Source organism: Catharus ustulatus, chromosome 8, assembly GCF_009819885.2.
Source record: "Catharus ustulatus isolate bCatUst1 chromosome 8, bCatUst1.pri.v2, whole genome shotgun sequence".
In the NCBI taxonomy this organism is placed as follows: domain Eukaryota; kingdom Metazoa; phylum Chordata; class Aves; order Passeriformes; family Turdidae; genus Catharus; species Catharus ustulatus.
Window position 1 is genome coordinate 18250233 of NC_046228.1, and position 13488 is coordinate 18263720.

The following is a 13488-nucleotide window of genomic DNA, read 5'->3' on the forward strand; positions in this document are numbered from 1 at the left end:
AATCCAGCTGACCCATTCCTCTTGAGGATATTTAATGCACTTGACCATGTTTGATGAGGGAAGGTCAGTTTTCCTACAAAATAATAGTTTTTAGCTCTTTTGCTTTCTTTACACAGTAAACAAAATAGCAAAAGTAAAGACGAAGATTAACCAAAGCCAAGTTGCTCCTGTACATTTTACTAAACAAGACTGCCAAATCCAACAAAGTGACCATGGCATATGAAACTGCTAATGCCCAATTGTTGCTAAGTGTCAAGTTCAAATGTAAAGCTGTAGTTCACTTACTTTCATGATAAATTCAATTTCTTCCATTGACTCCAGTTTTCAATAGATGAGAACTTGCACATATAATAAAAAAATGCACAAAAATTGAATTATTTAGAAAAAAAATGTGATAAATATGAGGATGTTGATAAATAGTCAGAATAATGGTCTAGCCTCACCCCAGTGCAACCCTTCATATCTAAGTAAGAAGAGTAGGGAAAAATCTATTGACTTTAGAAAGCCCACATAATGAATAAATGTGTTGTAAAGATTAGAACAGGGAGGATATTTTAGGGTAATTTGGATGGTACTATCTTCTTCCATAGACAGGAGAAAAATCAGCCTTTGACCTGAAAACTTGAATTGGCACTGCTATTTTTCCAGTCACAAAAACACTAACATAATTTTTTCCCCAAGCACTCGCAGAGTTAGATTTTTGTCAAATATCACATCATGCTGGTCTTGAAAATCAGAAGTCAAAAATACAGCTGGAAGATACAGGGAATTCTGAGTGTGTTTAAAAACCAGTAGCCAATTTATTCGTAAAATAGCACATTGTTCCACATTGCTTTAAAGCAATAATTTACTAAAGAGATTATTATTTCCATGGCCATACAACCTAATATTTTTTCAAGAAGGTCCATATAAGTGATAGCAGAATTCATTTAATTCATACTTAGTATTGATCTGAGACATTACTTTTACTCTTTGAAAAAACATTCACTACAGAAGTTAAGCATCTCTGGTGTAACTGCTGATTTTACTTTGGTTCTGTAAAGCTGTAACACCTATGCTTTGGGTAGTTGTTTATTGAGTAACTTAAGATAGTTAGAAGTATCAGCACTGAGACCACATGGCATAAGCACTTCTATCAAAAACAGAGGATGGAGTGCTCCTTTCCCCAGCACAGTCTCAAAAAAACAGCACTAAGTGCAATCTGTGGATTACCTGTATGGAGAAGCCACATAGATTCTGCTCTGGGGACATGAATTGATTGCTTTGTCCCAGTACCACAGGGTTAAGTGAAATGCTATCACAGTAATTTATTATTAAGAGAAACGGTGATGGCTTAGATTAAGAAGATTTGTCTGTCTCTTCTAATTAAGGTTAGGTTCGTAAGAAGCTTTACTGCCCTTTGAAGCTACAGAGACTAAAATTAGGACTCTGGTTCCGTTTAAAATGTCACTAGGTTGGTCTGTAATCCTGTAGTGGTTGCAACAAGGGATCATTCTTCCTATGTTGTGATTCCCTGTTTGCAAGCTAGTGAGCCAGGACAAGACCCCATGAAGCAAAGTCTGAGCAGTCTATTAATCAACAACAAGTTGGTCCTACAGGACACTGTAATGCTCTTGCAGTGACCCCTTGAAGACTCCACAATGAATGGGAAGCTGGCAAAGCAATCAGCTGTAAGACACAAAGAGTTCTATTGCAGGCAGAGAGCAAATGGGGGCAGTAAGCAGGCTGTGTACAGAGAATGAAGAAGTTTGGGGGGGCAAGATCTGCCCTCAGGCTGTGAGTGAACTCATGTTACAGTGGTGTTTACAATCCTATATGAGAAAATGGATCCCAGGCTATAGTGTCTTCATTTGCTGGTCTACAGACAATGTAGAAACTCAAAATCAATAAATGGATCACTTCTAACTTTTCTCATTATTCGCCTATTTACACAACATCAAATGAATCTGTGGGGCTGTTACAAGAGAGTAATAGCAAAAGCTGTTCAAAAATTTTTCGGAAATTTGAAGCTTTGATTTAGTTTTCTTTACTGATGTGTAGACCTAGAGCAGCTCTGACTAGATGAGTAAATTACAGAAACGTAAAACTCATTGGATGGAAAGATTAAGTGCATTTAGGAAGAGCAAAGCCTTCTCTGAGAATATTTAGCATGACAAAACATTTGAAGGAAAAGCAGCCATGATGCTTCAAGTCACAAGTAAGTTTCTGGTTGACTGGGATTATGAAAATACTTTTCCAGCAGGTAGGACATGAAATGATGATTCACTATAGAGTGCCTTTGTCTAATGATCTGATGCTGTGTTGCAATTGAGACAAAACAGGGTGAGTGTGTGGACCCACACTCTTCTGCAATAGGCCAGGTCTTACATACCTGTCAGATAGGACAGTGTGCTGGAAGCCATGAAATTGCTATTCAGTAGTTCAAAAAAAGAGTCATATTTTAATTTGGTTTAGTGAAATGAAGCAAGTTTATATGTATATTGGAAGTGATGAGCTGCAAGCATTGAGTCTCAGATATGTGAGCAAGAAAATCTCTCATCAAGAGAGAATTCAGTAAATCTACCAGCTTTTACTGATCAACCTGCTGAGCAATGAATGAAATTTAATTCCTCTGTTGCACTGTTTATAAACTTTTCATGTTAAAGGGCATATCTTTTTGCATTGTCTTCTTTTTTTCTCAGAGAAACCCTGTCACATTTTTATAGACAGGAACATCTAATTAAGCAGCAAAATCAATCACCTGTCATTCAAATAACCACTCACAGAATCTGAACAGCATATATTCATGAAGACTTTCCTGAGTAAAAACTATTTGCTCCACAGAACCTTATGACTGGTCTCAAATGATGAATAAAAGGGCTCAAAAAGATTACAGGAAGTCACTTAGTTCAGTCCCTTTATTTACTCAGATTAAGAAAGGGATAAACAATACTTACCTATTCTGAACAAAGAAAAAAGCAGGGTGGTTCACAAAGTATTTCTTACTGTGAGAGAAGGGTACAGCTATAATCAGTAGGGCTTGTCTTGAGAAATTTGGTCTACTTTAGTGTAAACCAGTATCTACTGCAGCAGGCATGAGCAGTTCCTGTGTGACATTGGCCGAGGTCCTGTGGGCAAAAGGAAGCCCTCTGGAGGAAGAAGAAATATGGGCACTCCTGTACCTGTCCACAATGCAGCTTCTGGAGGATCTTCACAAAGGTGAGGTGAAAAGTATCTTTTTTAAGAGTTCTCACTGTTGAAAATTAATTCTTGAGTTATTTTAGTTCTTACGAGTTTGTTTGTTTGTTTGCTCGTGGGGGTGGGGTGGAGACAAAAAAACCTACTGGCACTAAAAGCTTATTGCTAACAAAAGTGAGAAATCTTTCAGTGCTGCTGCGATTACTCTACCAACAGATTGCTCTACCTGCGTAGAAGGTCTTCACACAGTTTTGGCTTTTTTTTTTCTTTTTTTTTTTTTTCAAATTAAACATCAGGTAGTAATTTAATTAATCTAAGTACAACTACATGCAGACAGAAGAATCTTTCCTCAAGTGTGAATAACATGCACCCAGAGAAAGTGCAGTGCCACCTAGGCTCATGTCCTTCATGGACTGATAGAGAAGGACAGGCAAATCCACATGGCTCTCCATTCAGCTAGTAAGAGACTTTTATCCTTGATGGCAATAATGTGACATTATTATGATGATTGCTTGCCAAGCAGGGCAGCTTGAGAGAGCACAGAGCACAACTAAGCAACAACAAAAGAGCACAGCTGAGCAACCTGTCACATTTCAAGAACTTTTTATGTGAATGGGTATTCCTTTTGAGGGGGGAATGCATGAGACGTGTTCTTACCTCATAAGCATGTAGAATCAAAATATAAAATACAGAAAACAAGTAATGTGTAACTTCTACTATAGCTGGAGGAGTGAAAATTCATTACCAACTAGTTTTTAATGGCCTAGAACACCATAGCAGGTTGACTATACCATCAGTTCACTATTAACTGGTGTAACAAGGGGATAGAATAGCCCAGAAAATACATCACCAGAAATGTGCAAAGGGGTGAAGCACAGAGATACCCACCTGGATAGGTTCAGCACAGGTCCATCTATTGACTCTGTGCCAGACACTAAACTGACACTATGCTCTTCTGTTTGCTGACTTAACAAAACAAAATAAAATTAAAAAAAAATTAAAAAAAAAAAAAAAAGAGAGATAATCAGCCTATGTTACCTACACTGCACCACATAAATTTAGGGTATCAGAACATAAAAAGAAGTAGGAATGTACAACCAAGCTGGACTATAGACCAAGTGTATAGTTGCTAAAACTTGCCTTTAAAGAGTGCAGGTCTAGAAGTTATGCCCAGCTGGCGTCATTCTGAAGCTGAATCCACAGTGCTCCAGTTTCTTGGAGCACAAGGAAGGTTGCCTGCCTCTGCATAGCATCATGCCAGTTGAGTAAGGCATATCTCTGACTCCACATCTCTTAATTACAGCTATATTTCTGGAATCAGCCTCTTTTCAAGGCTCATACTTCCACATTTGCTGTGCTGTGCGTGATGCAATAAATCATGCCAGATCTCATGCTGGTCACCACCACTTGCTGTAGAATATTCCCGGGGTGCTGGGGCACTGCCAGGTTAGGCAGGAACACCACCTGTTGGCTGGCCAGCACTACAGAAGGCCAGGTATTCTCCACTACAAGCTGGCCGGCTGTTGCTAAAACAGACAAGCTTCCCAGCATGCGTGACTTGTATTTGTATACAACACTAAAGAAAACCAGGAAGGAGCAAAAGAGAATGCTAGCTGAAGGTAACCATGGTCAGAGAGCCCAGTGATCACCAGGCAAGGCCACAGTGACTAGGCAAGTCTGAGGTCAGGCTGGGAAGTCAGGACCAATAAGGTCCCCAGTCAGGCAAGTCGTTCTGGGTATGTCTCCACTGATGAGTTTGGTTATACAGCTGACATGCCTGAAATCTGATTTTCTGAGTGTGGTGAATTCAACACTAAGCTCTCCATTATCTACTTCAACATTTTTCAGACTCTGCCATCTGTGTGATTTGCCCATGGTCAGTACTACTGTCTGCTGAAGGAAATTTGTTCTTCCAAAACAATGCATCTCAGACAGAAGCTGCCCCTTTCAGTCCACCAGAACTGCTCCACCGCCCAAGTAAAAACCAGCACTTTGGACTAACAAAGGTGAGGTATATTGCAAAGTGCTTCTTGACAGCCCCTCATGAAGACAAGCTCATGGGTTTTAATGCAACATACCAGGCACCTACTGTCACATCCCATTAAACTAATCAAATTAGGTTAGAAAGATTTACATGTATCTTGCAGCTTTTGCCGTTGGACTAGCATGTATGTCAACATCAAAATCAATTTTGAACATCTGTCCCACACATCTGCAGAAATGTATTATTTGTAAAGGCCCACAGAAAGGAAGAATATTTCTATGAAATGGTGTTCAAACAGATATGGTAACTGTAATCCCAGAAGCAGCAGGGCTGCAGTATCTGTACAATTCAGCTTTGTTAACAATTTATTTCTCTCTAACAAATGAGTCTCTCTGGAAAGACAGTAGATACAACATTCAGGCACCTAAAAGTGCTCTGAGGCTTTTCTGTACTAAATATTGATTTCACACTGGGTTTCCTTTTCTGTTTTGACAGATGCTGGTGTATTCCTTAGGAATGACCCTCTATTGGTCAGCAGATTACCAGGTTCCTCCAAACCAGGCCAGTAACACAAACTGTTACTTTTTTGTTTTCTTTTATTCTGGGAGGTTCAAGGAATGAGAGGCATAGTCTGAAGCACCACTGAGAGGGGCTAAGTGTTTTGGACCACTAGAAGAGAATTTAAGAGCTTGTGTCAAGGTCTAAGCTTCACCAAAAATACTAGGTCACACAAATCAGGGAATTTAGATGGAGCTCATCTTTTCTGTCCTTTCTTATTTTTCTTCTGTTTCTTCATAAATCAGAATTGTTCTTATTATGATGAATCATATCTTGATTTTAAGGGTGATAATTTATTCCAAGACAATTAGGAATAAGCTACCCAGGGTAGTGGTTGAATCTCATTTCTGGAGGTATTTAAAAGATGTGCAGTTGTGGCACTTAGGGACATGATTTAGTGGTGAACTTGCTAGTGGTAGGTTTATGATTGCACTCAATATTAAAAGTCTTTTTCAACCTAAATTATTCTATGATTCTATTATTCTAAGATAGTCAGAAATAAAACAGAAACATCATGTTGGCATGACTGTGGTGTTGTGGTGTTTTTTCAAAACTGGGATGGAAAAATTAAACTAAATAACTTCCCTTAGTTCGGAATAAATTCTAGCAGTACCTCTGCTAGCTGAAATTATAAATTTCTTGCTTACCCAGAATCCTTTCAAAGACGTGTAACATACTTTTTGCTTAATTTCTATATTGATACTTCTGGTTGCTTGTTCTCAATTTGGAGAGCACAGGCTTCTAGTAGATTTAACCATCCTTTCACATTCTAAAAGAAAAAGCTTTATAAGCTAAATGGCCTTAAAAATAAGTATCTGGTCTCTATGACAACAGTTTTGGCTGGTGTAACTCCTCACCTTTTTGAAGCTAACGCTACCACATATCTTACTTCCATGAATCTTTGATTCACAGTCTAATTAACAAAGCTCTGGAGCAAACTGAGCTGTCTGTCACCAAAAAGGCCCTAATTGGGCCAACGATCATTCTTGGAGATGTCAATTCCCTCCAAGGCTATCCTGGATCCCACTAGAGGTTCATTCAGTGCTGTTATGTTACTTGTCTGGAATTTTCCCAAAGTCTAAAGGAATTCAGTGCATTTTTCTCACTCAGAGTGAAAGGCTTATAGAAATTCCTGGTCCCAGTTTATACAGGATTTCAGTCCCCTGGGAGATGTCATTTAACAGCAGCTCTATTTTGACTCAGTCCCTCCAGCTGAGTGACCAACTACATACACTCTTGCTAACACTGTGTGAAGATCTGCCACACAGAAGACTTTCTCCTGAATCCATTCTGGAAGCATGTGAGGCACATCAGAAGGAATCTGCTTCCTTACCAGCAAAATTCTACATAAAGAAAATGGTTCAGTTTGCAGTGGGAAGTGCCAGCGAGGTAGGTACTACTCTCATACTCCAATCATCTCCTTTTCTGTGTGAGAGAGGTGTGCAGCAACATGGGAAACAGGTGAGTGATTGCCAAAATTAATGTTTGCATAGATTAAGGAAGTGAGATTTGGTTCTAAGTTTCTAGGCAGGAAATTGCATGGGCATGTGTACAAGCAAATAAAGCAATGAAGCCATGTCACACACCATTTCTGCACTCCTGGGAAGAGATCAAGCTTTTGTACTTACAGTACCTTAATTTCTTCAGTTAGTACTGAAGCAGTCATAACCTTTACAGAAACCTCATATTGGCCAAAGTAAAGGACTTTACACAAAAGTAAATATTTCTTCATTGCCATTCTGGTTTCAGACTTACTTCATGAAATTCAAAGAAATCTTATTTACATTATGTTAGGAAATTAATTCATTGTCCTCAAGTGGAACTGAATATTTGCTGTGCAATCAAGCCTGACCACGAGGTCTTCAATAAATAAGCACATAAGTTTTTTCAAAATTTGAAATATCAAAAACCATTTTTGTTGACACGTTGACTGACAACGGAAGAAAACATGATTTTTTTTGTTTTCAACCAGTATTCTGAGAATAATTTTTCCCTTGCACTCTTTCTTACTCTCTTTGTAACAGAGGGTACTCCCTCTTAAATTTAGCTAGCATAAGAGCATAGAGCCAACATACTTGGTCCCACTTTGTGTTAATCTGAGAAAATGAAGTTGCTAATACAAAGCAAATCAGCAGCCTCTGACAGCCAGAGGGCAAGGATCACTTCACTATGAGAGTCTGAAGTTCACATATCATATGACAGTGACTTTCAATATTACTGCCTTCTAGACAGAGCAGGTGGTCACTGAAGACAGCACAGCCTCTCAGCTGAACAGAAGTCATGTAATAAGGAAAAGACTGCATGAAAAAATATCGGACACCTCAACACTGTCATCCCAGATGAATTTTCACCAAGGTAAAGAAAGATTGATAATCTGAACTCTCTACTAAGGATACAGACAGCCTTTTCTGTGTCTTTGCCGAGGTAGATGGATTGTTTAATTTCATGCTGTAGTGATTACATGTCGTGTTGGATAGAATAGTTATTGCTTTACATATAAATTACTTCATAATGGGAAGACTCGGAGGTAAGTCAGTGAGGTTTCTTTTCTGTATTTCCACAAAGGACAGTAGTCTCAGGGCTTATCATTGAAGCTATGATAACAAATCAGCTTGCACAGATTTGACTCTTAAAGCACTTCGCATAAAACCTATGCTTATAAAACTCCTCTACCTTCAAAACTGCTTTTTTACTTTGTGTACTTCAGTGTATTTTTGAAGGTGGGATTCTGTGAGGTTATCCTCCTGCTGTTAAGGAATATATATTAGTCTTTCCTATTTGATTACTCAAGCAAAGATTTGTGGTTTCTTTTTTTGATTTTAGCTTAATTTTCCATTGAAAAGATGTTTTATAAATTCACACATGAATTGCTGAAATGATTTCAAAGAAAGACCAAATCCTGATCGCTATAAAAATAAACCAGTATATACCAGTTTTTTATTTCATTTGACCAAGACCAAGATTTATTATCCCTCAGAGTAATTCTGTAACTGTATTTTTTTTCTGGTGTCTACACTGTACTGTTCACTTTGACAGACATCTCTGATTTTGGGGCAAGGGGAAAGCTGACTCAAGCTATACAGGATTTTTTTTGGATATGCTCAGCATTAGGCATATGAGCAATACAATTCCTATTCAGCAAATCTCACATATGCTTTGTGAAATCAGCTAGAACCAAACACAGACTTAAATACATCTGGAACATTTCTATTGGGTATTGGTTATAAGAAAAGGGGATTCTTTTGGAAACATACAGACAAACTACCCCTCAAGCCATATTGGTTCACTTACTCGATGACTGACCTTGCAGATTCACACGTGCCAAAGTAGGTAGAAATTCTGCTGCTGCCAAAAGGGATGGCCCCATCTTCAACTCCATATTAGCCACAAATTCCTGCCATTTCCTTACTCTGGTTCTAGGGATTATGTATCTGGTGTGATCTCTGTGTCTGCCAGCGATTCAGGTCACCTGCCTTACACTTGCTGAAGGACTTCAATTAATTAGGGTGTCAATTGCATTGAAAATGTGTGAGCCACACTTTACAAGATAGCATTTCTTTCCTTCCTGTTTTTTCAACTTAAAAATCATGCTTCAAGATTCTGTAAAAGGACAAGACAGAATTCAAGCAAAGTCACTGTGCAAGAAAAAGATATACATCCTAATGAATTAGGATGACCCCTTAATGGAATTTCTGCATCTGACTCTGGTAGTGGATTCTGTCTGGGCATTGTCCTCCCTGCACACAGAAAGAAGTTAAAGTAATAGCTCAAGTTTTTGGACCTCAGAGTACAAGGAATAAGAACTTTGTTGGTTATCTGCACTTTGCAATCTGTCAGTTAAACATGCAGAACAGAATTAATGTATTATATTTGTTTTATATGGAATAGTTGAGAACTATGAAAACCAGTTTTGGTTAGAATAAGATTATGAAAGTAATAGAATGAAGCTACCAAGCTGTCCTCAGTCTTTAAGGAATTGGAGTCACGGTTAGAAGACAGAAGAATGAGGACTATATAAAAAATTAGCTGACCCAACTGTTATTTACATTAACATGCAAATTCAATGGCTTATAATCAAAGTTTATGATTCACCACATTTCCTTTCTGTTTTCAGACAAAGGGCCCAGATTAATGAACTATAGTCAGTCAACAGAAGATTACAGACAACTCTCTGTGGATTATAGTGACTCTAATAGTATTTCTGAAAGTACATCTTTGATACTGTCTAACCGAGGACACAGGAGGGGTAAGATTTTTACAAAAGATTAAGTTTGTGAATTATGTATTCCTCTCTTTTGTCCCCTGAAGTGTGGGACTGTCCATGTACCAGATGACAGATACTCCCATGCAACTTGTGGTTATGTGACTTGGGAGGTATATTTGTGCAAAGTTGTAGAGAAGAAAGATACTTTTATATTAGATTCTTTTTCACTGTGTCCTACAGTAAAGCTATATAAAGTAAAGCTACCATGTAGCCCCATCACCTCTCCCTTGCTTCATGTTCCCTTTGCCAGGTAAAGCTGTTCAGCAGATCACAAAGCCTGACATTATGGTTTTAGCACATGGGGTCTTGACACAGGAAAGGTGGGGCTGCCCCACAAATGCATATGATGGGCAATGTCAAGATGTCAGCTCCAAAATCCGTTAAATCTATAAATAATACCTAAGAGTGAATGTTGATGAGGACATAATTCAGAGAGAAATTAAGCACATCCTGGGAAAAAGCCATCATGTCATAGCCTCTCAGCACTAAGCCCTCAGCCAAGGGTGAGGAAAGTGAGGTTACTCAAGTTAATGCTCTCCTCCTGCAAGGTGCTTTTTCGAAGCTCCAGAATTGCAATCAATACCAGCAGCAATAAAAACCTGAGACTGCAGCTGCTCCCTGAGTGACACATATGTGTGAGTCACACATAGTCACACACAGTGAAGGTAAACTCAGAACAGAAGTCTGTTTTGTAAGCAGAAAAAACATTTTGGTCATAAACGTGACAAAGGCTCATCCCAGTGACTTTGTGCATCTCTCAGTCTCCACTGAAACACTGGTAACTGTTCATACTCAGGATTTTGTAAGGCAGGATTCTAAAAATACACGAGTAAACACAGAATGTTAGAGCTTGTTTGTCACAAACATTCTTTCATGAAATAATGTTTTTAAAAAAAGTGTTTTTCTCTGAGAAGAAATATTGCCAATTAGTAGAGCACCATCAACAAAGGAGGTCGGTATCTTTATAAAGACAATACATTAGAAGTTCATTTAACATATAATAAATCTGCAGCATGAACTTCTTTGAAGAATGCATGTTAATTTAATATCAGATGCGTGTTGGATTTGTGATCCAGGCATGGCAGTCTGGCCACTGAAAGTAGCCAAGTTGTCCCACCGCTGTAACAACTGATACAGAAAGACTAAGGGGAATTTTATATGCTTGTCAAAATATATTTATACAATTATATGAAAACCACAGTGCAAGCAGAGAATTTAGTGAGGTTTTCTCATTAAAAAGCATGTTGTTTCAGAACACAGGGTTGAATCTTAACTTTGGTAACTAGCTTATCTCAAATCTCACATTTTGTCACTACCATCTGCAGCTTGAAAAATCCCCACATGTTTATGCTTATTTTAGCAATGTGACTGTAGATTTTCTAGGTTTTAAAACTGCAGTTGGTTGGTTGGTACACTAGAATTTGGTGTCATGTTTTCACGTTGCAATTCAGAGTAAAGTCTCAGGGTGTAGTGCATGAATGTTTTATCTAAATGATTGCTTCCGCACAGCTTATCTTACCACCTCTATCATCCTACTTATTTAATAGTTTGATATTAAATTCTTCAATCAATTAAAACAAAAGATCAATTCAATGATCCAAGTGAAGAAAAAAATTGACCTTCTTACCCTTTCCTAAAGATTTCAAACATCTCTGCTGATAGAAGAAACATTCATTGAACTACCACATGCATAACCATTTCTGGTTCTGCCTCTAAATTTCAACCTTCATGTATTTGGACAAAGCAACACCTGTCCATTCTGAAGCAACAGAGATGACTGCAGGTGAAAAACAATGCAATCCTGATTTGCTAAGGACCCATAAACCATCCACTACTCCCACCATTTTTTTATGATGCAAAAATATTTGTGATTATTTAACATATTAAGTAACCAGTGGAATAGATACAAGCATTGTAATTTCATTGATTTTATATTCTACTCTGATTAAGCCAGAGAAGTTTCATTGCATTTTCCACACATTTTATGCCTGAAAATAGAAGAACAAAAATTTGGCATAATTTCTGAAGAGAAAAAGCTGTTTCACAAATTACCCCCATACACATGGAAATGACAGCTATTGTACCTACACAGCTGTTTTCCAAATTACATTCACATAAAGGGTTATGAAGAGGAAGTAACAATAGGGAACTGGGAATACTGCTGGTGTAGTAGTCATTAACCTTATTAAATAGCCATTTATCATGTCCAAGCGAGGACACAAGAGAGGAAGTTGCCAGTCTAAATTTCTTCCCTGTTTTAATTGTCCCAGCATCTGATGCTGAGTGCTGCTACTATTGCTTGAATTTTGAAATTTCCTTTATTTATTGCAGGAAGAGTTCCAGAGACACACAGATCATGCGACACCACACTTAGTGGGTCAAGGACACAAAGTAGCTACAAGCTCTTCATAAACAGGTAAATTCGATTCCGATTTTTACAAGATGGGAAGATGTTTTATAGCCAAGTGCAACCAGCAACTAGTGTGGCAATGCCAGTATCAGAAAATGCCTGAATTGCCATCTGAGCCTGTTTTGATAATAGATACTATTTATATAGAATAAATAACTTAATAAATACATAATTTTCTATTATGTAGAATAAATAAATAATGCTCACCTAGAATTGGTTTGGTTCCTAGTGGAACAGTCCAAAAGCTCTCTGAAATGGAACTTGGGCCCTGAACAATCCATACAAAACAAGCAAATCCAGGATTTCTGCATATACTCTGTACCACTTTGTCCTGCCACAGGCCACAGACCTCCCAGAACTGCTGCCCCCAGCTGTCTCCACCAGGCAGAGGAGCAGCACTAGCTCTCTGTGACTGAAACAACTGGAATGTGCTCCACAGAGACTGTGAAAGGATGGATTTGATTATCTTAGAGGTCTTTTCTAACCTTAATAATTATATAATTTTATGAAGGGAAAACTCTGTTGAAAAGGTATGAATAGTCATTGCTTCCCCCATCAATGCATTCTGTCAGAGTCCTTATTTGTCCACATTCAGATTTTGGATGTGATCCTGCCTTACTGACACATTACTGTAACACCTTATGTGTTCTGGAGTGGTTGTCAGACCATGTATATAATGCATCATTTTCATTTGCATTTCCACCTCAGTCCTTAGATTGATTTTCCTCACTTGTGTCAGTCATATCCAGCCCTGCACTGCCACTTTACTGGAGAGTTACAGGTAATCCAGGGATACAAACAGTAAGGACCTCTGCTCTTTTCAGCCATGGCATGGACACCAGCCCTGTAGACATTGGCAAAGAAAGCTGAGAATTGTAGAACTGATACTTAGTCCTTTTCAAAAGCCAGGGTAGCACCGCTGCTGCCAAACAAGAGTTTTCTAGACTGGGTGTTAGCACAGTGCAGCTATAATCATGGCTGTTTCCAAATGAAGAAGAGATGTAAGTACTGTCAGCCTCTAGGCATCACAAAGACCAGAATCCCATAGTTAAGCACCATGTAATCCCTACAGACATCCCACTTAAACTGGGTTCT

At 38.4% G+C, this 13488-nt stretch overlaps 2 protein-coding genes across 4 annotated transcripts in view; one reads left to right on the forward strand and one right to left on the reverse strand.

Annotated features, from left to right (window-relative positions):
* MAPK8 (mitogen-activated protein kinase 8) overlaps nt 1-13488 on the reverse strand; it is a 179974-nt gene that overhangs the window by 59791 nt on the left and 106695 nt on the right. The gene's annotated exons all lie outside the window — the stretch shown is intronic.
* Nucleotides 1-13488, forward strand: part of FRMPD2 (FERM and PDZ domain containing 2) — a 69890-nt gene that overhangs the window by 6284 nt on the left and 50118 nt on the right. The window contains exons 2-8 of the mRNA XM_033066302.1: nt 3070-3198; nt 5026-5183; nt 5657-5722; nt 6923-7108; nt 7948-8074; nt 9834-9965; nt 12315-12399. Coding sequence (XP_032922193.1) covers nt 3075-3198; nt 5026-5183; nt 5657-5722; nt 6923-7108; nt 7948-8074; nt 9834-9965; nt 12315-12399 — 878 coding nt within the window. The 5' untranslated portion in view covers nt 3070-3074. The remainder of the gene's footprint in view (nt 1-3069; nt 3199-5025; nt 5184-5656; nt 5723-6922; nt 7109-7947; nt 8075-9833; nt 9966-12314; nt 12400-13488) is intronic.